The 26653-nt window shown below is 34.6% G+C and overlaps 1 protein-coding gene across 1 annotated transcript in view; it reads left to right on the forward strand.

Annotated features, from left to right (window-relative positions):
* BBS4 (Bardet-Biedl syndrome 4) overlaps nucleotides 1-16241 on the forward strand; it is a 36231-nt gene extending 19990 nt beyond the window's left edge. The window contains exons 8-12 of the mRNA XM_090378676.1: nucleotides 2620-2841; nucleotides 7818-7989; nucleotides 12708-12777; nucleotides 15126-15267; nucleotides 15878-16241. Of these exons, the coding sequence (XP_090234802.1) occupies nucleotides 2620-2841; nucleotides 7818-7989; nucleotides 12708-12777; nucleotides 15126-15267; nucleotides 15878-16024 (753 nt within the window). The 3' untranslated portion in view covers nucleotides 16025-16241. The remainder of the gene's footprint in view (nucleotides 1-2619; nucleotides 2842-7817; nucleotides 7990-12707; nucleotides 12778-15125; nucleotides 15268-15877) is intronic.
* The last annotated feature ends 10412 nt before the right edge of the window (nucleotides 16242-26653 follow it).

The raw sequence follows: 26653 nt of genomic DNA on the forward strand, positions 1-26653 counted from the left end.
ATATACAAAGTAATTGATTGTTGGAGTCCACCTGGCATGGTAGAAGTGGGTAGTCTGAATAAATTTAAAGGATTGGACAAATTAGTAGAAAGGGTGAGCAATAATTCTGTTTTGTTTATTTTTATGTGGCTGCTCTTGCTGTATAACCTTGCTTTCTTGCATCATTTGCAGCAAAGGAAGTAAGCAAACCCTTAGCCATAATTATGAGAGCTTCCTTGGACTCAGGGGAGGTACCCATAGACTGGAAATGTGCAAATGTGACCCCCATTCACAAAGGAGGATCAAAGGCTGACACAAGTAATTATAGATCTGTGAGCTTAACTTCTGTTCCAGGAAAATTAATGGAGGCACTGGTTAAAGAAGCACTGCAGGATCATTTAGACAAGACTTCAGTTATAGCTCAGACACAGCATGGTTTTGTTAAGGGGAAGTCTTGCCTGACCAACTTGATTGGATACTATGATGCAGTCACAAAAGAACTGGATGCAGGGAATAACTTTGATATTATATACTTGGATCTTAGAAAGGCCTTTGATACTGTTGCACATGGAAGACTGCTACACAAATTGGAGCAGTGTGACATTGGAGGCAAATTGCTGCTATGGATAAAGGGGTGGTTGAGGGGGAGAAGACAGAGAGTGGTAATCAATGGACACTGCTCATCGTGGACTAATGTTATTAGTGGAGTCCCTCAGGGCTCAGTGTTGGGTCCATTATTGTTTTCTGTATTTATAAATGATATTGATGATGGTATATCAAGCTTAATGTCCAAGTTTGCAGATGATACAAAGGTTGGCAGGGTTGTCAAGGACACTACTGACACTATGCTGCTGCAACAGGATCTGGAAAGGTTGAGCAGATGGGCTGAGAGGTGGCAAATGAAGTTTAACATTGACAAATGTAAAGTACTACACATGGGAAACAGCAACCCCAGAGCAACGTATCAACTCTGTGGTACTACACTGACAGTGGTAGAGAATGAAAGGGACTTGGGGGTGGTTGTGCAGGCAGATATGAAGTTCTCTGAGCAGTGCAGACGGGCTGCAAGAGTAGCTCATGGAGTATTGTCAATGATATACAGGAATTTTTCCAGCAGGGATAAGGAGGTGATTATTCCATTGTATAAGGCGATGGTCAGGCCACACCTAGAGTACTGTATACAGGTCTGGAGGCCTCATTTCAAGAAGGATGTAGAGCTGCTGGAACGAGTACAGAGAAGGGCAACAAGATTAGTGAATGGAACAAAGGGGTGCTCTTAAGAAGAAAGGCTTAAGTTTTGCAAATTACAGTGACTGGAGACTAGGCACCAGCGAGGTGATCTGATAGAGGTGTATAAAGCCTTGAATGGTTTAAGCATGCTCAATGCTGATGGGATTCTTCCTCTAGCTCAGAAAAATCACCTGAGAGGGCATAAATTCAAATTGAGGAAAGACAGATGTAGGATAGACGTGCGGAAATTTGCCTTTAGCCAGCGGGTGGTTGGTTGGTGGAACAGACTTCCATCCCTTGTGGTGGAGGGTGATAGCCTAAATAAGTTTAAGGCTCAGCTGGACAGGTATTTTGAACGAACAGAGGGGTGAAGTGGAAGTGGGTTGTTTTTTTTTTTTTTTTTTTTTTTTTTTGGCTGATGCTGCATAAGCTTGCTTTCTTGCATCAAATGCCTCTACTAATGCTAATGCTAATAATTAAAAAAAAAAAAATCATTTTGCCACTACTAATAAATATTTCAAGTATAGATAATATGACAACCTCAACTTCCTCTACATGTACATTCATATCAGAATAGACCATCAGGAATTGTTCAACTCTGTAAACGTTTATTTCTAGGACATTTGAGAAGACACCCAATTTTGTGTCCTGCCACAGTCAGAGCTAATTGCAGAATGTTTGGTATTGGAAATGGTATGATTACAAACTGATTGACACAACAATCCTAGAATTTTTCACAAAAGCTGCCAGATTCACATATATTGATATAAGTGCACTGAACTCAGTGCACTTATATCAATATTTGTTCTATTTCTCCATGATGTGTTGGAAGCCATTCTTTGGAATCTCCTTTAAAATTACCTCCTCTAGTGATTCATGACAATCAGGACTTTCTTGCATTATTATCAGAAATTTAAATGCAAGTTAAATTGAGAAAGCATTGCCAGTTTTTGCTTAAAAAATTTATTTAATAATTAAAAACGTTATTTGCTGATTATTTAATAATTCCCTAGACTGGGAAGAGGAAATTTAAGTTTTAATTAATCTTTAAAAATTTTAAAAATAATATATTATGCAGAGTAAAAGTTTTATAAATTGTATTATTTATTTAAACATCTGTAAAAAAATGATTTTACTAAGTCAACTGTAGTTGTAAAGAGCTACTCAAGGTTACAGCAGGGTGATAAAATTCATTTGAGAATGAATTTGTTTTAATAATATATAAGAAGGTGTGTAAGAAGTTGATATCATACATACACATGAACTTACATGTTAAAGCTTAATAACTTCGTATTTTCTTTATCTTCTTTAGAGATGGGCATGTTTCTCTTAATGTCGAGTGATTTTTGTTTACAATTCTTTAATACATTTTAATTCTAAAAAATTGTTATTCCTAATGTTTTTTTCTAGTGTGGAATGTACCAGAAAGCATTTGAAAAACTAGGCACTGCCTTGACCTTTGATCCCTATTACGTTCCAAGTATACTAGCTGCTGGTAGCATAATGCAGACCCATGGTGATTATGATGTTGCACTTACAAAATATCGAATTGCAGCTTCTACTGCACCAGAGAGTCCGGCACTATGGAATAACATCGGAATGTGTTTCTTTGGAAAAAAGAAATATGTAGCAGTGAGTTGAAGTAATATTTTATATATATAATATGCGTATTTGATAAATACACACTGGTGTGCAAAATTTAAGGACCAGTCAGGTTTTCACCTGTAGCTTCTCATAGGAGTGGCCTGGATATGGGAAAAGCATACCAATGGAACCTCGTGAGGTACAGAAATGATGAAGGAAACAACAACGGAAACAAAACGGTACAGAGGGACTTTATTCAAAAATGTCAACATAGCACTGGCTGCCATGATACAGATACATCACTGCCAAAGATGGAACAAAGGGAAGAGGTGGTCCTCAGTAGGAGATATGTCCACCCCTAATGTTGATGCAGTCTTTGCACCACCTGTCCATACTTAGAACAATGTTGTTGATAAGTTCTTGCAGTAACATTGTCCATTCCTCTGTCAACGCCATCTTCAGCTGGTGAACGTTTTCTGGTGGGTCTGTTCGATGCATCTCCCCAGAGCATCCCATATGTGTTCGATGGAATTTAGATCGACAGAATGGGCAGGTCAATCCATATGAACAATGTCCTCACTTTCCAAAAGCGTATCAACAGCCGCAGTGTAATTGGGTATGGCGATATCATCCTAAACACAAACTCGGGGCCAATGGCACCTCAGAACAGACACACATGGGGAAGGATTACCTCAGTACAGTAGCGTGCACTGGTTACAGTACCGCCTTCCGGTATCTGGAGTTGTGTACGTCCATCCAAGATAATGCCTCCCCAGGCAAGAACACCTCGACTGCCATATCGATCCCTTTCGGTGATGTTTGCGGGGTGATACCATGTGCCAGCCTCTTGCCAGATTAGCTGACATTCAGAATCACTGCTGAAACTGAATCTACTCTCATCAGTAATGAGTACCTTAAGTAAAGATTTTGTGGTTGTAACCTTTAGAAATAGTGTTGGTCCTTAAGTTTTGCACACCAGTTGTACCTTTAATATTCAGATTAATTATTTATTTTATTAGTAAATTTATTTAAAAATATTTATGCAAACAGAATTAATTTCTTTAAAGTGAATGCTAGCTGGAGGTTATTTTAACCCTCTCTGTTGAGCTATCTCTTTCAGTTAACTGATAGCTTATTTCTTTTTTTACATCTTACATCTTTTTTCTATAGAACTCGGTCTTCTTTGTTGGGCCTATTTTAGAAGTCAAATGGAGAAACTCTGGAAAAGGCATGGGGATGAAAATGGAAAAACTAAGAGAGAATGATCTATAGAATGACGAGAAGTAATAAAACCCTAGAATTCAAAGAGGAAGTACTCGGGGTTGTACTATTTAAAAGAAAAAACTCACTCTTTTAAAATGTCCAAAATGTCCTCCTCCTCCAGCATGCATGCATACATATTCTTTTTTTTTTTTCAACACTCCTCCCTACAACAGTGTGCACAAGTCATTTGGAATTAGGGTTTCTAAATTCCCGACATTTTTTAATCTTTGGGAACCAGGAATGGGAAATTGCAGTTCCTGAGAATTCTTGAGAATTTTATTTTATTCACGAACTGTACATTAAAATGTAAAGAAAATTAGATATTAAAAAATGTGACTCATAGTTTAATGAATGTAAACTGAAAATTTTATTACATTGATAGTGTTCAGATAGGCAACGTTATTCTATACATTTATTCGAAAACATTAAATTTGAGATTAGCATAAAAGAAATCCTAAGTAAACAACAATACTGAAACAAAACAAATAATAAGGAAAACTAATATTAGCATTTAACATTTACAATTATTGTTAAAATGAAATTTCTCTTTCAGACTCTTCAATTGAAGTACACTTTTCTTTGAAAATTTGTTCCATTATCTATTTTGCAGATTGCATAAGTTTATTTTTATTTGCCATAGCAAAAAAAAAAAAATCATTATTAACCTCATTTAAACTATTTAGATTGCTTAAATATCTAATAAGGGACACTTAAAGACTTTATCTGTATGTCTAAATAGCTACTGTGTAATCTCCTTTAAAAGCTTATTACTTAAATAGAATTTTGATTTTCCAAATTACGAAAGAGGAATCAAAAAATTCCTTCGCTTGTTAATAGATTTGCGTTATGATTACTTAATGATTATGATTACTTCAACCGCAAGTCACATGGGTTTTAAGCAGTTTAATATATCTTCGGGAATTTTTGGATATCCGTCCTTCCACATATAACAGTGCTTTAATTCATGTAAAGCAATTTTTATTGGTGTTAAAATCCTTACAAACGTCTCACATTCTAATGAAATGGTTATTTGTGACTATACAGGGTGTCTCAAAAATATTGGTACAAACGTTTAGGGGAGGTAGGTAACATCTAATGGAATGTGAATCGCATAGGAACCCATAACCGGAAACGTCACAGGAAAGTAGTAGCAGAGGGACAAGAAGCAGAAATGACACAAGACAGTAATTAGTGGCAAACATTTATTTGCATAATATTAACAATGGAGTATGAGATGGATGCATTTCATGATGTTACAACAGATGCTTGAAGTTTCCACCACGAGACGCGATGCATGCATGACACCGACGCAGCATGGATTGGCGGACATGGTCGAACACACCTGGAGTTTCTTTGACAGTAGCAGCAGCATCGCAGACAAGTCTTGCCACGAGATCCATTTCCGTCTCCACAGGCGATTCATACACAATTGATTTGAGGGCCCCCACAGAAAGAAATCAGGTGAGCGTGGAGGCCAGGCAATGGGTCCACCATGGCCAATCCATCGACGCCCAAAATGCCTGTTCAAATGGTCACGAAAACACCTTCCATAATGGGCAGGTGCCCCGTCATGTTGAAACCAAATGTTGCATCTCACATTTGCTGGAACATCGTCAAGTAACCCTGGTAGAACTTGTTCAAGAAAGATCTGATATTTAGCTAAGCAGTCACCGACCATACCTGCCCACATATTTATTGCATGTGCTGCATGGGGGCGCACACCGTGTGGGTTGTTGTGAGCCTACACATGAGCATTGTGTTGATTGAATAAGCCTTCCCGAGTGAAATAAGCCTCATCCGTGAACAAAACATAGGCTGGAAAATTCAAGTCTTGAACACTTTCTTGGAGAAACCACTGCACAAAAGCCACACATGCAGGATGATTTTGGGGGAGCAGTAACTGAACCCTTTGGAGATGAAAGGGGGTGTAAGGAATCGTCATGCCAGACATGCTGTACACTGCAACGAGACACTCCTAAGGCAGAGGCAACGGCATGTATGCTGGTAGTAGGATTATTCTGGACGGCATTCAACACACTTTCTTCCATGGCGGGAGTTCGCGTCGGACATGGTCTGCCCGCACTACTCCTGTCACCTCTAAATGATCCATAATCGCACAAATTTTGATGCACACGTGCAAACAAACGGTGGACCGGTACATGTCTGTCTGGGAAGTGTTCTCCATAAATTCGTTGAGTGGCTCGTCCATTGCCCTCTGCTAATCCATACACATGTCTGCCAGCTCACAGTTCGTATATCGATGCATGCTCTTTGTGCGGCGACTACTGCTTGAATGAGTAAACCAGAAATTTTCCCTCTCGCAAACTGATGAACAGCGCCGTGTACCGACTTACAGTGACATTTCCGGTTATGGGTTCCTGTGCAATTCACATTCCTTTAGATGTTACCTACCTCCCCTAAACATTTGTACAAATATTTTTGAGACACCCTGTATTTAAATAAAAATTAAGCATTTTAAAATAAACTACGTAGCAGTCTGTATATTACAAAAAAAAAAAAAAAATTTTTTTAATCTAAATTTCTTGGGAAATATTTTTGATTTTCCTGGGAATTGGGAATTTTAAAGTTAGGATTTTTTTACAGGAATTCCTCAGGAAGAAACTCCAGTTGAAATCACCTTCCACAAATTCTCCAATGTTTTTGAGCACACCTTATCTTTCAGGCATCCCCATGCAAAAAAATCTAAGGGACTCAGGTCTGTCGGCTTGAAGGGTATCCAAAAGCAGATCCCCCCCCCTCCACAATCTATCTATTGTTCGTGAAATTCCATCCAGATAATCACAGATAGCAGTATGAAAATGTGGATGTGTGCCATCTTGTTAAAAAAAAACAGCATCATATCTGAAAATATGCTTTTGATATTGGGTACTGTATAATTCCTTAACATTTCAAGATGACGCTCTCCTTTAACAATGCCATTGAATCTGTAAATTTCAATAATCCTCCGAGAGGAGAGTCCCATCCACAGTTATTCCTGGCAGGTAACTTCTTTCTGTAAGATGAATTGAGAATTTTCACTGGCCCAGTAAAGACAGTTGTGAAGATTCAAATGTCCATTTAGTTTGAACATGACTTCATCTGACCATACAATTACATCCTCAAAAGTGTTGGTTCCACCATTTTTTGACAATACCCTCACAAAATTGCATTTATCTGGATCATCATCCTGTATTGCATGCAGTAATTGATATCTAAAAGGCTTCAACTTTAATTTCTTTTTTTCTTGTAACACTTGGTCAACTTGTTTGCATTTCTGGTAAATACCGTCCTGTTGACCTCTGTGAGGAACATTCATGATAGCTTCAACATTTTTGATATTTCTTGATGTCCTTTTCCTCCCACTGCCATCTTATTGATATTGAGTATAGTTCTATGTTCCTCAAATTTATAATGCAGACAGGTTATGGTTAAACAAGAAGGTGCTTTTGTTCCATATTGTCTTTCCCATGAACACCGAACCTCTATTATGACATTTTCAAATTTACATTTAAGAATCACCTCTCTCTCTCATCAAAACTTAATTGTGTGTTCGTCATTTCTATAGGTTCTAGCCATTCTGAAAAAAGAAATAATACAAATCAATCATCTAATTCACGAATTATGCATTGTTAGTGAGTATACATAACTATAGCTTTGACTCACCCTGTATAATATTAAAAATATATTTTATTTTGGTATGTTATCTTGTAATGTGTGCATGTTTTACTTTTATAATTACAAGTATAATTAAACCCTTTTAGGCAATAAGCTGTCTGAAGAGGGCATCATATTTGGCACCATTTAACTGGCAGATTCTTCATAATCTTGGTTTAGTTCATTTATCAATGCAGCAGTATGCATCAGCTTTTCATTTTTTGAGTGCAGCTATGAATTTGAATCCTCGCAATGGACAGCTTTTAATGCTTCTTGCAGGTAAAGTAATTTTAAACAGAATTTAAAATAAGTAAGCTCAAGTTATCAAGAAACTAACTCTTTCAACTCTTTATACACCGCAAATAGATATTTTGATATTTGAATTGTTAAAAACCATGTTATAAACCCTATACCAGGCCTTTGTTCACATTGCACAATAAGCAAAAATAAGGATTACAAATTGGCCTTTTTCAGAATAGTCAGGTTGATCTCTTATAATGCATGATAACAACATCATCATGCATTGTAAAAGATCTTGCATGTTATGCATTTTATTTTAAATATAAAACTTATGCAATAATTTGAAAATTGTATGCATTTCTGCATTCGTTTTTCTGTCTCAGGTGTTTTTGATCCCTCCAGTAACAGAAACCATCGAGGGTTGCCCTTTTGATCACATTAGAGACAACACTATTATTATATGAGTTTACCTAAATTGTTAATATTTTTATACAAATAAAATATTTGTATAATGGCAAAACAGCAAATCTGCTATTTGTATGAAGGTTAGGGCACGATTGTGACACTTGTATTGAACTTCTTGGTCTCATCAGATAATGGGTGGTCCCTGTTAGCAAACTTATGTTGACTTGTGAATAATGTATTTGAGTCTATGTGAACAGCCAATTGGAAGAAAAACTTCCAATTAAACATGTAACAAAGATTATCTGGTTAAAAAAAGATAAAAGTGCACCTATTCATTTTTTTCTTTTTTTTGTTGGCGCATCTGCTTCTGTGGCGATAGTGCACCTCCCAAAGTTTTTGCATTTTACTCTGATCCAAGCCCGAGGTGAGATTCGAATCCGCGACCTTTGGGTTGCCCTGTCGGCCCCTATTCATGTAGGCTATAATATGCTTCTGTAAAGAAAATTATATTATGCTAACCAGGTTTATAGGCAAAGAACAGCAGAAAAAAAGGCAGTACCAAGGACTTTAAGTAATTTATACAGTGACTTCTTAATTTATGTGAGGGTTACGTTCCAGATCATCTCATGCAGTTTAAATTCACACACAATGTAAATAATCACCAAAAAATGCGATAATAGGTCTATGAGAGTAACTCCCGCAACTAACTAAGTTACCCCTACTGGTACATACCATTCGTTTTCTGTGGTTGGAAGACTGGACACTAATTAAAATGATGAGCAACCAAAGAGTTCGTTCATCTTTATTAATTTACCTTTTTTTTTTTTCTTTTTTTTTTTTTGTACAGTAAGAAAAAGTATGTTCACTATAACCAACATATACAGTACAACACAAACAATTGAGAGAGATTGGGGTGGAGGGTGGCCTTAGGTAGACTGATGAGAGGGATTGTCATGGTTCAGATTCCATTCCCTCGAATTTCGACCAGATAGGTGGGGATGGGTGTGTTACGCTAACTCGAAGGTGGATGGTTCACTTGACTGCTCCCTTGAATGCTTGAAAAAGGAATCCAGAGTTAGTTGCTTTGCACGTTGCCTCTTCTCAACTCACGTAGCAACCAAATTCTAGCATAACTTTACATTGCACTGTAGAGCTTTGTTCAAGATTGGGGGCTTCATCGGCTAACAGAATTAGGCCTTTATCTCTAAGATTTAATGCTTTCGATATTCCTTTCACTCTCAGGCTGTTCTTCTTTAACCTCTGGGCTTTCAGTTGCTGCTGCCTCCTCCTCCTCTTGATTGCGATTCTGCTCCAGTGCAAACAGATCTTCATTTGACAGGTCTTGATGGTGCAAATCAATTCACTTCAGTGAACCCTATCTTTTTAGGGAGTTTCACTCATTTGTCTTTAGTTTGTCATAATCTTCATCGGTATCAGTCATTGAAGGAGTTGCTAAGACCTGGACATAACTTATGCCATGAACTTTGAATACAGTTATGTGGATGGAGGTTGCAAAAAATTGGATAGCTGCCAGCATTAAAATAACAACTGACACAAGTGTCAATTAACCTTCATGCTGCCCGCAAATCAAGTCTCTCCCTGATAATTGCATCTCTCAAGTACTTAATCCTCTAAAGACTTATCAGGAAACTTGGTACTGACTAAACCAAAAAATGAAAATTTAAAATTCTGTTACAATTATATCAATGTGAATTGTAATATTTCTCCTGTAACTGTATATAAAGTGTACCATGCACCCACTCCTGTGTTAATTTTCTATACCGCTTTATTTTCAACTTTGATTTCGTCACTATGGTCTGGAAGAAAGTTTATGGATTATAAAGTCCACCACTTTCAACTGTTTCTTGCCTTTTATCCCAAAAATGCTAAATGGTATATAAAATAAAATATATGTCCCCTCGTTTATTTTATTATTATTTTATATGCCCACTGGTGGGTTAAATGTAAAAACCACCTGAATTGATATTCCTTGCATCCAAAATGCATAAAATTATGCCATATACAAGACTGATGGAAGGAAGCTATTAGCATCTGCATATGTTAACATCGTTCATTCAGTCATGTATGTGGTGAAGTTTTTCAACGTTGGGCAAAATAAGTGCATGTGTAACCTGTGTAAAATTCTGAATCTTATTATATATATATATATAAAAAAAAACTACATATCAGAATTTTTTTGGATGTACTTTCCCCACCTCTTCAGTGATTGCAAAAAATAAAGTTGTTCACCTTCTAGGAATAATTTAATTTATTTAATGTTATTAAAACATTAGCATGTTATTAATGGTAATATTAATTAACACTACTTAATGTTACTAATATTGCATACAAATTAAAATAATTGAATATTAAGACAAGTCTAAAAATATTAACATAATATAAAATAAATGACTTTGGTTTTATTATTTGCAGCTACTGAAGAAATGGAAGAGGAACATCTGTGAAATATCTGATGCATAGAGTTATTTTATGGTAGATTCAGAATTTACACAGGATAGAGTGTACTTTTATTTTGTGCTTTAAGAAAATTACCTGCAATCTGTGCCATTCGAGGTTCATGTTTACACATTCTTTTTAATTAGTTGCTCAGTCTTCATTATAACAGTTTATGAAAATATTAGATGACAATCCAGTTTGCATTTATTTCATCCCAAATTAGCTTAAAAGAAATAAAATCCTGCTTTATTTAGGCTTTAATTGAATTTACAAATAAAGCTGATTTAATTATTGATTTAGGGAAAAAAATTTATTAATATGGCTCTTGGTTTATACCTAAAGCTTTCTGGCACTTTCATTCATTTAACACTTGTGGATGTTTCAATACTTGTCATGTGTGGAATGCCACAAAAAATTATTACTAAAGATGGGACCATGGGCTGCAGAAAAAAAAAAAAGGTTTATTAAAGTTTATTTTTAATAATACTGATTAATAAACATTAATCAGTATTATTAAAATCATATATAATGGATAAAGTGAGCAAATAAAGAGAACAAAGTATGTTTTATAGTTAACATTAACAGTCAGTGTAGATCTCAAAAAATATCATGATATCTGAAGTTATCACCCTGAATTGTAAAGCTCAAACATTAATTAAATGTAAAATGAAAAGGAGATGATAAAATCTGTTCAAAATAAGAATGATAGATTTAAAAAAAATAAAAGTTTCTATTTACTGGCATATAAGACTATCTTTTAGCTAATTAAATATAAAATAGGCAGATGTTTACTGTGCATTTGGAATGCAGTAGCTTAAAGATGCTTATAGTAATTTTTACTGCCATTATGACTGACATGCATAAAAAAACAGTATGCTACTCATTGACAGCACTCTTGTGGCGGTGGGGGGGGGTCTACAATTGATGCAAAATTCGATTTTGGGGTCCTGATTCATGGTTCTCTGCTATACTGCCAAAGGCTACTTATTTTGTACCCCTCTGCAACAAATGAGAAATGGAGCATTCGATACTTTTCTCTATTCTTTCTATCAATTCAGTATAAGAATGTCAGGGGCATTTAAGGGCTCCAGTGCACTGCACCAGTTTGCTACACTTCTGCTGCTCTTAAATTTTGCTATCATTTAAAAAGTATTAAAGCTGACTCCATGTACGAGGAAACTTATGAAGAATCTGTACTTTGCCGTAACCCAGCGTGCAAGTTATTAAGTATAAAAATGTTTGTCAATTGCTGCCATAGGGCATTAAGTTTTAAAGATTATTTTGAGCAGCTTTGCCGATATGTATATCTTTGGGTAGTATTAATACCATACAACAAAATGACCTACACATGTATCACATGTGTGCACATTAAGTCCCAAGCTTGCTTACTCCAGAGCAAAAATGTGTGCACTTAGATTTGTCTAGATATGAATAAAATGGTCAGTGAAGATGGCAATGACTTTTTGGTAAAGATTATAACAGCAGTTAAAGAACAAACCACAGAACTAAATTGAATGTCTCCACCTTCTACAACACTAAAAAAGCAAAAGTAGCGATGCCACTACTTTTGCTCTTAAGTGCCACTTGCTGCTAAAGTTATGGTAATAAATTTCTTTGATATTACTGTCTCAGACTGACAGTGTTTGATGCATGTATTACATCAAACAAAAAGGGCCATCAAAACGTGGATGTGCATTAAATTAAATCATTATAAAATTGTGACATTTGTTTCATTGGAATTAATAAAAATTAACAATTTTTGTATAAAAGCATAAGTAAAAAGAGAAAAGTAAAATGATTATTGTATATATGTTATTCTCCATTAAAAAAATAATAATAAATAAATAAAAAAAAACAGACTCATACTAATAATATTTAAAAATTTATTCTTCCAGTGTCTTTAAAAAACTTACAGGATCCAGGAAATGCAGGTCAAGCATATGAACAAGCACTAAAACTCGATGGGTAAGTTCATTTCGGTATTCATTTATCATATAACACCAAAGTGTTAAATAGTACACTGAGTGACTACCCAATACAACATGGGCCAACCCGGCCCATGTTGTATTGGGTAGTCAACTCTTCAACAGTGCTGCGCCTGTTCGAGTCGTTGGACCCGGTGCTCACCTCTAACATCAACCTTTTGCTGACCTTTGCAATTTTGCCGTTGGGTCATTGTTTGACCATTTTGATGCCAGTCCTGGTACACTTTATCAAAGTCTGAATTATGACCACCTACCTAATCTTTGTAGGTCCTCTTTTTGTCCTCAGTACAGCAACTATCCGATGTGGCATTGATTCAACAAGATGTTGGAATCATTCGGGAGGTATGGCCAACCAAGCTGTGTGTAATGCTGTCAGCAATGCAGATATGGAGGTGATTGGAGTATCCATATGCCTTTCCATAGTGTCCCACAAGTGCTCTATGGCAGCAGTGGCCAACTTATTTTGTGATGTGATCTACTTTTTTCCTTCAAAATGTGCCGTGATCTACCATCTCAAAAATTTCATTGCATAAGGTGCACAAATCGAGGGATGACTGTATATTTAAAATTCGTCATGATCGACCGAAATTAAATCCGCAATCAACTGGTAGATCGCGATTGACTTGTTGGCCACCCCTGCTCTATGGGATTGATATTAGGCGAGTTCGGAGGCCAATCGATATGCTGGAAGTCAGAACTGTGTTCCTGAAACCATTCCTGCACAACAAGTGCCCGATGGCTCAGCACATTGTCATCTTGGAAGACACCATCACCATTCGGGAAAAAATGTAACATAGCGGGGTGTACACAGTCAGCAAGCAGATGATGATAGCGGAGACCACCGATACGTTGTTCCACATGCACCAGGGGTCCAAGTCCTGCCAGTGAAACATGCCCCACACCATACAACCGCCTCCACCGGCCTGCACTTTTGATACCATGCATGATGGATCAAGAGCCTCATGTTGACACCAAATCTGTACACAATGTTATTTACTCTAGTCATGTTATTTACTCTACATCCATGGTGTAGAGTAAATAACATGACTCATCTGACCAGCACACCTTTCAGTCTTCTAATGTCCAACTTGCATGATCTTTGCACCAGGCAAGTCTTTTATGCCAATGAACTTTGGTTAGGAGAGGATGCCGTAGGGATCGTCTGCTGATATAGCCCATACGTGCAAGCGTGCGATTCATGGTCATGCCAGATATTGTTCCGGGTTGACCCATGTTGTATTGGATAGTCAACTCTTCAACAGTGCTGCGCCTGTTCGAGTCGTTGGACCTTGTGCTCACCTCTAACATCAACCTTTTGCTGACCTTTGCAATTTTGCCATTGGGTCATTGTTTGACCATTTTGACGCCAGTCCTGGTAGACTTTAACTACGGTGGCTTTCGAACACCCCACCAGTTCAGCCGTTTGGGAAATCGAGGCACCAGCTCGTCGAGCACCCACAATCTGTACTTTATCAAAGTCTGATAAATCCTTACTTTTACCCATCACGCTCGGAATTTTTCTACCTACTGCACAACTGACACCTTATCTATGCTACGTAGGTCAACTAACTCTGCACTCTCGTACCTCAAATGGTCAACGGGTCACATTCAGTTTTCATAGGGATGGTTACAATTCAGTGATCACTCAGTGTAGAATATCAATGTTCTCACAAGGTATTCAAAATGTATAAATTATCCCTTTAGATTTCCCATTAATTTCCTGCCAACTTGGTGGTCAATCACGCTGTGATCACCATCTAAGCGTTTTTTTTAAGTGTATATTGGGCCCCTTAATAGAGCAACATTTGGATACCACAAGTTTTTTTGGAAACTGTTTCCAATCAGGTGCATCCCTTTATCATTGGAGTGCATGCATCTGTGAATGGGTTCTTCCAATAGGATAATGTGCCATGTCACAAAGCCAGAATTGTACAGAACTGTAACATCAGAGTGAATTTAGCCCACTGTGATGGCCTCCCCAATCACCAGATCTGAATCCAGTAGATTGAGATCTGGTGATTGGGGAGTAGATTGAAGAGCACATTAACCTCATAACTGTGGGAAGCAATTGAATCAACACGGACCAACATATCTGCAGCATGTTTTCATTGTGTCTCCATACCACGACAAATCCAGGCCATTCTGATGGTCACAGTGAGACATGCTTGTTATTAGGTAGTTGTACCTAATAAAGTAGATGCTTGATGTATTTAAATCTTGAATATTTCATTTTCCTTTTAAAATTTCCAATCTTCAATTAGTATTTAAAAATTTTGAACTACTAATTTTTTTTACATATCATAATTCACTTTTTTTTTTCCCTACCAGAAATGATCCAACAATACCTCTCAATTATGCCGTATTCCAATATGAGCAGGGGGACATAAATGCTGCTGTAGATCAAATGAAAGAATTTGAACAGAGATGGCTTAAAGTGAATAAGTTAGCAGGAAAAGAACTTTATGATAATGTAAGAAAATTATTCTGTTTAGTTTCAGCATTTAGCAATAATACCATATATAAAATATATTTCTATAGAATAATTGCAAGATTAGGTCACAATAGTTTCCTACATGTCCTCTGTCTATTCTGAAGTGTACAAAAATACCTTGAGGAAAAGCAACAAGTATTGATCATCCTGTATTCACTCAGTTTGTTTTCCAGAGATTTTTTCTCCTTTTTATGAAGACATTTTTCTCTGTTTTATGAACCAAATCTGTTGTATTCCCAAATAAAAGATAACTTTAAATATTATATGAGATAAATGAATAAGCATAAACATACCTAGTAAAATGTTTATTGATACTAGATACATGTTTGCTTATTCTATTTTTTTATATTATTATTATTATTTTTTACCATTGAAATTTCTGTAGCTTTTTTTTTTTATTTAAAAAGTTGTTTCAATTTTCAGCCACGTGTTGTCTTTTCTCACTCCAGTTATGAAGTGAATGAAGAAAAATAAACGTATGCTGGTTACTCCATATAAGAAACTTTTTTTTTTCTATTAATTTACATAAGCATTTCTAATACTAGTTGCTTTAAGAAAGGTTCTTTATTCTGTTTATTTTTCCCCCTAGGTTGTTAACACAGCCAGCAAATTAGCTGATATATTACAGATGAAAGAGAGACCTTTTTGGAGTCAGAAATCTGAACAGGTTTCAGAGAAAGAAGAAGCTATTCCAGTTACTGCAACTAAGATTGAAGAAAGTGACAAGAAAGAGTGAATTCAAATTATTTTTAAATATAGGAAATCTTAAAACTTGCCTTTAGCTTTGTGTCCTGTTATTCGGCGAATACTAGAGTTGGTAGTTGCAGTATATAGGTTGTGAAGTTATAGCAGATGCATTTCCAAAAAGTGAAATATTAAACAGGCTGGATAATTTTGGACAAGCATAATCTGTAATAATATCCCCCCCCTCCTAAAATAAACACAAATTTTAATCAGAATATAACAAAACAGAGAGAAACTAGTATAAATTTGGAGGAGGAACCCTCTTGGAGAATTATAAAAGTTCTTCACAACTCTATGATAGTATAAGTAATAAATAAATTTAAAAAATTTATTTTTAAATGCTTTATTATTAAAAATAAATTAAAAAAAAAAAAAATATATATATATATATATATATATATATATATAATCAAAAAGCTTTTACAGCTTTTTGATTCATCATGATGATGATGAATCAAAAAGCTGTAAAATATGGCTGTATAGAAGTGGTAAGAAACAAGCAAATCTACAATACACACACACACACACACACACACACACACACACACACACACACACACACACACACAAAAAAAGTTGTATAATGCACAACCCGAGCATTATCAAGGGTCAAAATCCAGTTATTTATCTGTGTTTACATCAGAAATATGTTTTTGCAGTAGTAGTTCTCTTGATAATAACCAAGGTTATGCATTGACTTTTTTTTTTGTATGTGTTTACTATAAATTTGCTTGTTTTTCAACACTTGCCGCGGCCTTGTTTTTTTGATTTATGTCATTATGGCCATAGGATCTTTTTTGCAGTAGACCTAGTCCACATACGTTGTTTATACATATTTATTTTAACGTATATTTTTATATTATTTATGATCTGTAATATATATTTATATCTTACTCATACCCATCTGGTTAGAACTTGAAAACTTTGTGGAAAGTATAAATTTGCTACTCAGATGTGTAAGTTACTGTATGTTAGAAGTGATAATAGATCCATATTTATTAAGAATTGAGAGAATCATGATACACTACCACTAAGCTGAATATTTAAAAAACACAAAATTGGTGCACATGCCAAGCTTAGTGATATAAAACACCCTGTGATTGCTCATTCCATTGTATAATAATAGCTTTCAGTGAATTAATACTGATCAAAATGGCATTAAGCAAGAACTGGCCATATCTCACTGCAGTCTGCTTTTCTAGGCACAAATTCCTGTTTATGATTTATGGGCATATATTTGAATTGAATGATATTTAAAATTAGGTGAATTCTTTGGAAACATTGAATTGATCAAGGAGTACTTGAATACTGTTAACACAAATGAACATATCAGACTCAAGTGCCTTGCATTTCCTTACTAATGACTTTACTTCAAATGAACATTGGTGTTGATTGGGCTTAGTGACACATGATGCTAAGCAAAACAAAATTCTGCTTGTATTGTAGAATTAAGGTGTGTGTGTGTGTGTGTGTCCGTCCCTCAATTGCATTTTGGAAAAAAGTTAGGTGAAGGCTATTTTCCCAATATATAATTTGGTTTGTGTGGTCTTACTCAAAAATATTTGGTCTCCAAGGCATAACAAATGTTAGAAAATAAATTGATTAAACTCAAGCTTAAACAATTTATAATTTTATATGAACCAAATGTCAGGACAAGTTAACCAATGGTGGTCATAGTCACGTTACACACAGGCACAGAAATTAATATTGCACTATACAAACTTGTTCAAATAGCAACAAAGAAACAGAGTTAAAATTGTTCTGGATTGGAAGATCACAGAACAGGTGACAGATTTCAAAACTTAGAAAGCATGATCTCAAGCAGAGGAAGAGAAGTAGATATAAAAATACAGTAAATTGGATTATGAAAAGAAGCTTCAGAAAAGTTCTATGACAACATCGCATCAAAAGCGGTACTAAGATTTCAGAGTGAAACATGGTTACTGAAAAAGACAGAATGCAAAAAATAGAATGTTACATATAAGATTTCTGAGACCACCATTAACGGTCATGAGACTAGACAAAGAATTAAAAACAAAAAATATCACTGCTGAAATCTGACTGCATACCAAAACAATAGGAGAGAACATACTGAAAATGCCAAGAAAAAAAAGAACAAAACATTGTTTATATTCTGGCATCACTACCAGATCAGTGGAGTTTACAATAAATCAATCAATATAAATGTTAATTGTATTTAGCAGTCATGGGCTTGAACCCTGGTCCACTCAAAGAGTGTGTGCTACTGTACTTGTGCTCCTGACCACATCAGGCATAAGATTACTAAAACAAGACATGGATTTTAAACAAAGAGAAAGGGAAGACCACTTTCACATTATCTAAGGGTTGTAGGAACAGAAATCTATTAAGACCATGGAAGGGAGGTTAAGACTTGGAAAAAATAAAAGCAAAAATAAACAGCATGAGAAATTGCTGTACTAAAATTTCATCCAAATAAGGGACAATAAGAATTTTTTGTTTTTTTTTAATACATTTTTTGTAGAAGTTACCAAAAAGAAATTATTTTAATAGAATGTAGGATGCTCACCTACCAATTTTGGCAATGGGAAGCTTTCCAGTCTTTACCAATTCATATTTCAGGATTTATGTATCCTTAATCAATACTGATGGTAATCAGAGAATTTATAACTGGTAATAATGCTACCTTTAATAGTTGTAATGGAGTAGGTTTGTTTTAAATACAGTAAACCCCCGCTATTCGCGGTTTCGCGATCGCCGATTTAATATAAAATGAAACCTAAAAAATGGGAATTTTAAAGCGCCGTGAATATTTTCCGCCATAAAAAAACATTGGCGTGGCTAAAATTATCTTTCCCGGTCAAAACAGCGCTCAGTGGGTGGGGGGAGAGGGGTGACAAAATCGCGAGCGTGAATGTTTCTCGCTAATCCTTGTTCAATATGTGTTATGCGCTTGTTATGGAAGGTTTCGTCGTTTGCTTTTAATTTATATGCTTATAAATTGAATAAATTCATCAATTTATAAATTGATATGCTTAAAAAAAGTGATAAATCTAACGTTTTGTAGTGTAAAACAGACTTTTTCGAGTGTGTTAACGGAAGAAAGTGACTTTATTGTGGACAAGTTCTTTCTAACCCCTACAAAAATATGACTACGAATAACAAGAGAAATGTGAAAATATCAAAGAAGGTGATGAAATTGAGTTATTAGATAAAATTTCTAATGATGAAAGTGTCTCCTCAGTGGCAAAACATTATAAAATCAATGAGTCAACGGTACGATCAATCAAGAAATCGGAAGAAAAAATCCGCCGTAGTGTCCGTGAAAACGCGCTAATTGCCTCAAAAATTTGCTCTGTAACTCGTGATGTTAAATTAGAAAAAAATGGAAAAAGCTTTAAATCTGTGGATAGAAGACCGAACTCAAAATAAAATTCCGTTAAATTCACTTATCATTCGTGAAAACCCAAAACTCCTTATCAACGCTTTAGCGAAACTGGTGATAGCACTGGCGGGATAGGTTTTTTAGCTAGCAAAGACGCTGGTTTGAAAGATTTGTTTGAAATTTCTAATAAATATTACATTTAATATTAAATTATTTCTTATTTTCATTTCTATGCCTTATGCTTGCATTTCACAATACATAGTCATATTATGAAGGTACATATAACACATAAATAGACAAAATTTTAGACTAGTTTTTCTTATATATTTCATACTTGGAACGGAACCCCTTTATTACAATATGGGAGCCATAACTCAGTATTCGCGTTTTCGGTATTCGCGGCATTTCTCAGGAACGTAACCCCCGCGAATAGCGGGGGTTTACTGTACACCTAAGTGCATTAATGCTAATTAATGATAATAGGAGAAAATAAATTGAGTGAATTTATTATAAGGTGGCTCTATACATTAGATGTTTCTCTTCTACTTCAATGACTGTCATCCTAAAAAAAAAAAAAATAATAAGGTGGTACAGCAAAGGATAGTAATCGCTGAAAAGCAGAAGGAAATGTCCACAAAATGTCTCGATGTGTAAATTCTTTTTGTAATAGTTACAAATATTTATGCAAAGTCAGGTGCTCGTTTAATTTGTCCTATTTGAAAATTATCCCACACATTCATGTCATTCAGGATTTTTACCATCTTGACAAATTGATGACTTCTGGTAATGGTAGAGGCAGACAAATAGCATCACTATTTTCTAATTCTAGTCGTGGTTTGTAACTATGTAAGATATTGTGTACTGATTATTTTACTGGCTAAATTAAATTATTCTGCAATGATATGGAATTATTTTGTTGCTTTATTACTTTATTACTTAAAAAATTCCTGCATAAACTAATATTTGTGTCTTCACGAACCAACAAATGAGTTACCTATAACAATAAAGCTATAAATGCGATAATCACATGACAGAAGGGTACCAGCACATGCCTGCTTGTGCTGGGTATTTATTGCTATTTTCTGTTTATCAAATCTGTATTCATTAAAAATCACCTACTTGCAGAGTTTCAGTTAAATATTTCTACATATTCCTTCAGTCTGCATTTTTTTTTTTTTTTTTTTTTACTTTTTCAACTGGCCATAGATATGCATTGTATTGCTGTAATTGTGGTAAATCTCTAATTACCTGTCAAAATTGCTCTAATGTCCTATTTCATCTATTAGCACTTTTTCTCATTTTTATATGCTGGCATGCACCTCTTTACTGCAAGGAATGGCAGACCATTGTTAACCTCTGAATCCAAGGAAAACCTGACAGGATGATAAACTATTAACATAATGTACTAACTTGATTATTTTATCTTCTGCAAAACACAATTTTTCTATGTAAACTAAAATTTAGACTATCCACAACTCTCTCTTACATCTCTTTTGGGGCAATATTTGCCATCACAACACTCATCAAGGACCATACCAACCTCCACAATAGTACCAAAGATTTCTCTGTACACTTGACCATTATATACCACTGTAATATTATTTAAACATGGCATTGATTTTTCCTTATTGGAGCTATTAATTAATAAATGGTCAACGATGTTAACCATTTGTAACAAGTGGCTAACAATCAGTTCTATTCTGAGATGAGTTGCTCAAAGATAAAGTGAGCAATAGAGATTTAAATCAGAAGAAAGCCCAGAAACCAGACAATTAAAAGAAATACTTTTTATTTTTATTAATATAAAAGGGTATGATACAGAAACATTTTTACAGAACTTAAAGTTGACAGATGTAATATGTTAATAGAAAAACAATCAGGATATCAAATTTTACAAAACCAACAACTTTAATTTTTTTTTTTTTTTCCCGCCCCTCCATTATTTGCAATATCTTTAATTACAAATATACAGGTCATATTTTGTGGAGATGTTCTCTACAGAAATATAAACCAAAAGTCAAGCCATTTTTGGATTTAAGCCCCATCATTGAGTTAAATGTTCTTGAAATTTAACACCATTTCACACATGAGCAAATAAAATTCTTAATGTGAAAATAAACATACAAATTCAAATTATGCACCAAGACATTCCTCAAACTAAATTTAAGCACAGAACAGTGTTTCATAATTTTCTCTAATGTCTTTCACACATCATATGGCCAACCGGGCTAGCCGGGTGGGTAAAGTGCCTGTTTGGCAACCCAAAAGTTGCGGGTTTGAATCCCGCCTCGGGCTTGGATCAAAGTACTGCAAAAACCTTGGGAGGTGCATTATGGCCACAGAAGCCGATGCGCCAACAACTACCAAAAAAAAAAAAAAAAAAACACACATCATATCACATGTTATTTCAGTTATGGCCACCAGTTTTTCCCAAAAATAATGCATCACTATCACTTTTTTGCTGATTATCCTAAAACTGGCAAAATTCCTTATTAGGCCTGCCAATTTTACAGTAAACGTCAGTAAAACTATGTACTGGTCTTCAGATCAAAAGAATTTCTTATACCTGCAGCAACAACCAAATTATCTTCAATTGATTTCTGAAATATTTAGCAACTTGACTGATGTATATTTACCACCATTCACCACAATCGCAGGGAATAAGGTTCCCTAATAGTGGGTGGTGGCCAATGAATATAACAATTGCCAGCCTTGCATAGTTTTACTGGATGTTGTATCCACTGATCTTTCCATCAGAACTTTTTCAGAATAAAACAACAAATGGGACTGAGAACAGTTTTGTTTGGTGCACTGCAGGAGTAAAATTTGCATCCACACCACATAAAATTGGCTGCTTCAAATAAGAGACAGGTATCCCTTTTGGACCTTGCAGCACCACTGTGTTGATTTACTTAATGTACCATAAACCAACAAGACTACATTACATGCTTAGGGGTGCTTGACATGCACAATCTGTTTTAATCAGTTGAGAATATTCATTGTTAACATATTCACTACTGCTTGATGCATATATGTGTAACATGGTTTTAAAAAACCATCTAATTTTAAGAACCATTTTCTTCCAATTTGCCAAAAGAAAAAAAACAAAAAAAAAAAAAAAACATTTTTGTCAAGCAATCTTCACCAGAGGCTAACTAATTCAGCCATAATAAGAAGAAAGCCCGAGAATGTCCCTGCCCTCCCCAATCTAGATTGACTCAATCCTGTGGTTTCTGAATTGGATACATTAAGGTCAGAGGTCAAACCAGTAGTGAACATGTGAAGCAAGCCCAATTATAGATGAAATTAAGTGTTAATGGGTGAGCAAAAAATTTTGGGAGATTACTTGATTAGACCTAGTAATTTAGCTCCTACTTTCAAGGATGTGTTCCAACAACTTTTTGTTATCCATTCCCAAAATTCATGAAATATCTAAGCATTTGAATGCTGAATAATTGTTTTTGTTACATTCACTGACCACCAAGTGCTAGAACAGACATGATTCCACAATATGAGCCTCCTATTTCCAAATCACCTGTATATCCTATACACATAATACTGGCCTAGAAGGGTGAAGTGAATATTTTTTAAGTAAAATACAGGGTATCCAAAAGAGAATCTTTTACTTCAAAAATTAATAATCAAAATCTGTTTGTTGTTACACAAAGTGATGTCAGGACTATTGAGGTTTATCAGAGTAGAGAACAGTTCCCAGAGTTTTTGCACACTTTCCCTAAAAATCTACATGAGTATCTCCATCATTCATAGGATATTGAGACAATGTCTGAAACAAAGAAGAGGCATTCCACACATGCATCTTTTATTACCATTTACTCTAATACCAACATACAGTTACATGCAAATTACCTCTGCAAGTCCCCGTTATGTCAGAGTTGAGAAAATATTAAAGTACCAAAGTTGTAGAGAGATATAAAGAAATGTCTTAAGAATAGTAAAGTAATAGAAATAATTGCCATATACTTTTTGTGTGTCAGTATGACATTTATCCCAAGTAAAATCTGTTAAATTGAGCACTAACAGTTTCCTCGAAGAGGAAATTATTAAAACCCAGCTTCCAAAAGCTTCACAACACATGATTGGCACAATGTATATTCAATAGATTATATCAGTACTTAAATTTTTTTTTTTTTTTTTACCTCAGTTAATTAAGAAAAGTAAGATCCCCTTATGCAAGTTTAACAATTTGATTGAAAAACATTCTATTAGTTAATTCTAAAATAAAGTGAGAAAAATAAGTTAAACACAGAATATTTATAATAATATTAATAAAATAATTTTCCACATTATACCATACAGTACAACAATAAGCAGCTTGCAAATTAAGTTTTGTAGTTTTATTACAATTAACATTCATCAAAATTCACACATATTCAATACTTATATAAATTAAAGATTTAGGACTCTTAATGTGTGCATATTGGAGTATATTACTGGTGGGTCATCTGGTCTATGACAATATAATCTTAATATTTCAAGATCCTAACATCACATATAGTATAGCCTTTAAGTGAGGAGGCCTTTAAAAATTGCAGTGAGACTGGAATTTTTAAAGGTCTCTTCAATTAGGGCTATACTTAGCTGATCTCAGGAAGAGAGAGAGAGAGTAGAATGTATATAAGAAATGGCCTTCTGCTATTTCTTATGCAGAATATAAATTGAAGTCTGTTTTTTTTTTTTTTTTTAATGTAGAATGGCCAACCCAGAAATACTTCTGAAGGTAAAAAGTTCAAGAATGAAGAACAAAAATTTGTTAGAAAAAATAGGAAATAAATAGGAAAAATCTATTTCCTATATTTTTAAAAAATATAGGAAATAAAAAAGAAAAATAGGAAAGCCAAAAACAAAATGATTCTTATAATATAAGCATAATCGCACACTTCACTTTGGTAATTAATAGCATAAAAGTTAAACCATCTTACATATACTATTAACATACCTGCCAGCTCTATAACAGAGAATCTCTCTTTTTGACTTTTTTTGATTCCTGTCTCACCACCATAAGTTTTTCTTCATGTGTTTTTCAAAAAAATAGTAAAACTACAGCTTCACCATTATGAAGAAAAACGTATATTAATTTCATGAAAGTTTTTCTTCATATGTTTTGCAAAAAAATAGCAAAACTACAGCTTCACCATTAATTTCAGAATTTTTTAAATGTATATTCAAAAGATTAAAATGTTGGATTAAGAGATGTGCAGAATTTTAGCAAAAGTCTTGTTTGTATCATATGAATTTCTACTTAATTCTTTAACAAATTTGCCATCAGGTGTACTAGTCTCTTGCACAAAATGCATGTAAGTTTGAATGCAGAAAACACTTAACACTGTTCTTTATGTGTGTGACTGCAGCATTTCATTTTTTTTTTTTTTTTTTTTTTTTTTTTTTTTTTTTTTGTATGTGCAAAAGTAATTAACAATGTCCTTCACTAAGATGCCAAAGAAATATGGGTAAAATTTCAAACGACATATATGAAAGGATTTCCACATATTGTGAAATCTGGAAAAGGCAACATTTTATATGTGTACCCTATGTAGCATTTCACAATAAATACAATACTGTTATATGTGTCAAATATTAAGCATGTACCTGTTTTATCCAGAAGTAGATTTCTCAATAGCAAGAAAAATACAGTTGGAATAACAAAACAGTAGTCATCGTTAGTGAAATTGACTGAAAAATGTGTCATTTTCAACTGCTACCCAATGACAATAATCAAAGCAACTCCAAGCTATATCTCACTGTGGTGATCTCTCCTAATTAAAAAAAAAAAAAAAAAATCATCAAATCGAAAGTGGCCTGCTCTCAGCACCAGCATTGGAATATGACTATAGAGCACAACACAATCTGAAAGAATGTGGGATTCCTTTGAAAGACTGTCTGGCACTAAGTGTTGATAATTCTCTTATAGTAAGCCTAAAAATTGGAGCAGCATGGTATTAAAAGAAGAGATTGAGCAATAGTAATAAGCATCCTTATCATTTCATAAATTTGTGCGCTGAAAATTGGATATGGTACCTTCCTGTGAAGGTGGATAAATGTTTGGTGGACATTTACTATTATCTAGTTTCAACTAATGCATGACACTAAATTAAAAAAAAAAAAAGATTTGAAGTATGTGTATATTTTTGCTGTCTTTGGGTAAATGTTTAACTAGATTAGTAGAACAGTGGCAACCTTTGACAAGGCTATTTAAAGAATAAGTTATAAGCAGTGGAGAAAAACCATATAAGCACTTTTCAGAATTACCAAGTGGAACAAACAATCACTAGTTAAGGGTAATGACTCATGTCCAAATCCAGTTTGTGATCCAAGCTAAGTTTTGAAAGAAGAAAAATTAATGAATTCAAGAAAAAGAACTACCAAACCTCAAATGTCTAGTGAAAGCAGTCCTAAATAAGTCAAGCAAGCTGATAATCTAGGCATGTTATTCTCACTTGTGCAAAAAGTCTGTTCACATTACTCTCTTCTGGCTTGAGTACAGCAATTTGCTTGTAATAAATTTTTCTTTTTTAAATGTTATAGGAATGTTTCAAATTCCAGACTCGCACATCCATTTATTGAGATCATTATTCTTAAATAAGTTGATGAATATGATGCATAAATTTATTACACTAACAGGTTTTAAGTCTTCCACTAAACAGAAAGATGATTCTGACTTAGTCATAGCATTTTTACTGTCACAGTTGTGGATAGCACAACAAAAGAAGTAGATTCTGTTCTTTTGTTCAGCAAGGAAGTACATTACTGCTGCACGTTACTACATGGTTCACAAGTTACCATTGAATTGAAAAATGTTCTTATAAATGCTGAAGTAACACAAATTTCATGAACTGACAGTGTATCATTTTCTAATTTAAAATCTTTTACAGATAGTTTTCCAGTACTTCTTGGTGTTGCTAAGGGTACAGAAATAAATGAAGCAATAAGTGTTTTGTAATATCAGTGCTGTCAATTTCAGTGTGAACCTACCAGATACTGTTATGATGAAGAAAGAAATTATGTGCAGTGGTCCTTAGTTTGGAAACTTGCTCAAGGAAGCTTGAATTATAACAAAATTAGCCCAAGTCATGCTTGGCATTTTAACAATTCCTCATGGCAATGCTAATGATGAGAGGATATTCAGCAAGTTAAACAAAAACATGCTTAAGATCTCTTTCTGGTGAAGTTATGGAAATGCCCTTGATAGCCAAGCCAACCTTATAGCAGGACTGTTAATAACAAAACTTTGACTCAACA

This window comes from Mastigoproctus giganteus, chromosome 7 (assembly GCF_048544385.1).
Source record: "Mastigoproctus giganteus isolate SK-2022 chromosome 7, ASM4854438v1, whole genome shotgun sequence".
Lineage (NCBI taxonomy): Eukaryota > Metazoa > Arthropoda > Arachnida > Uropygi > Thelyphonidae > Mastigoproctus > Mastigoproctus giganteus.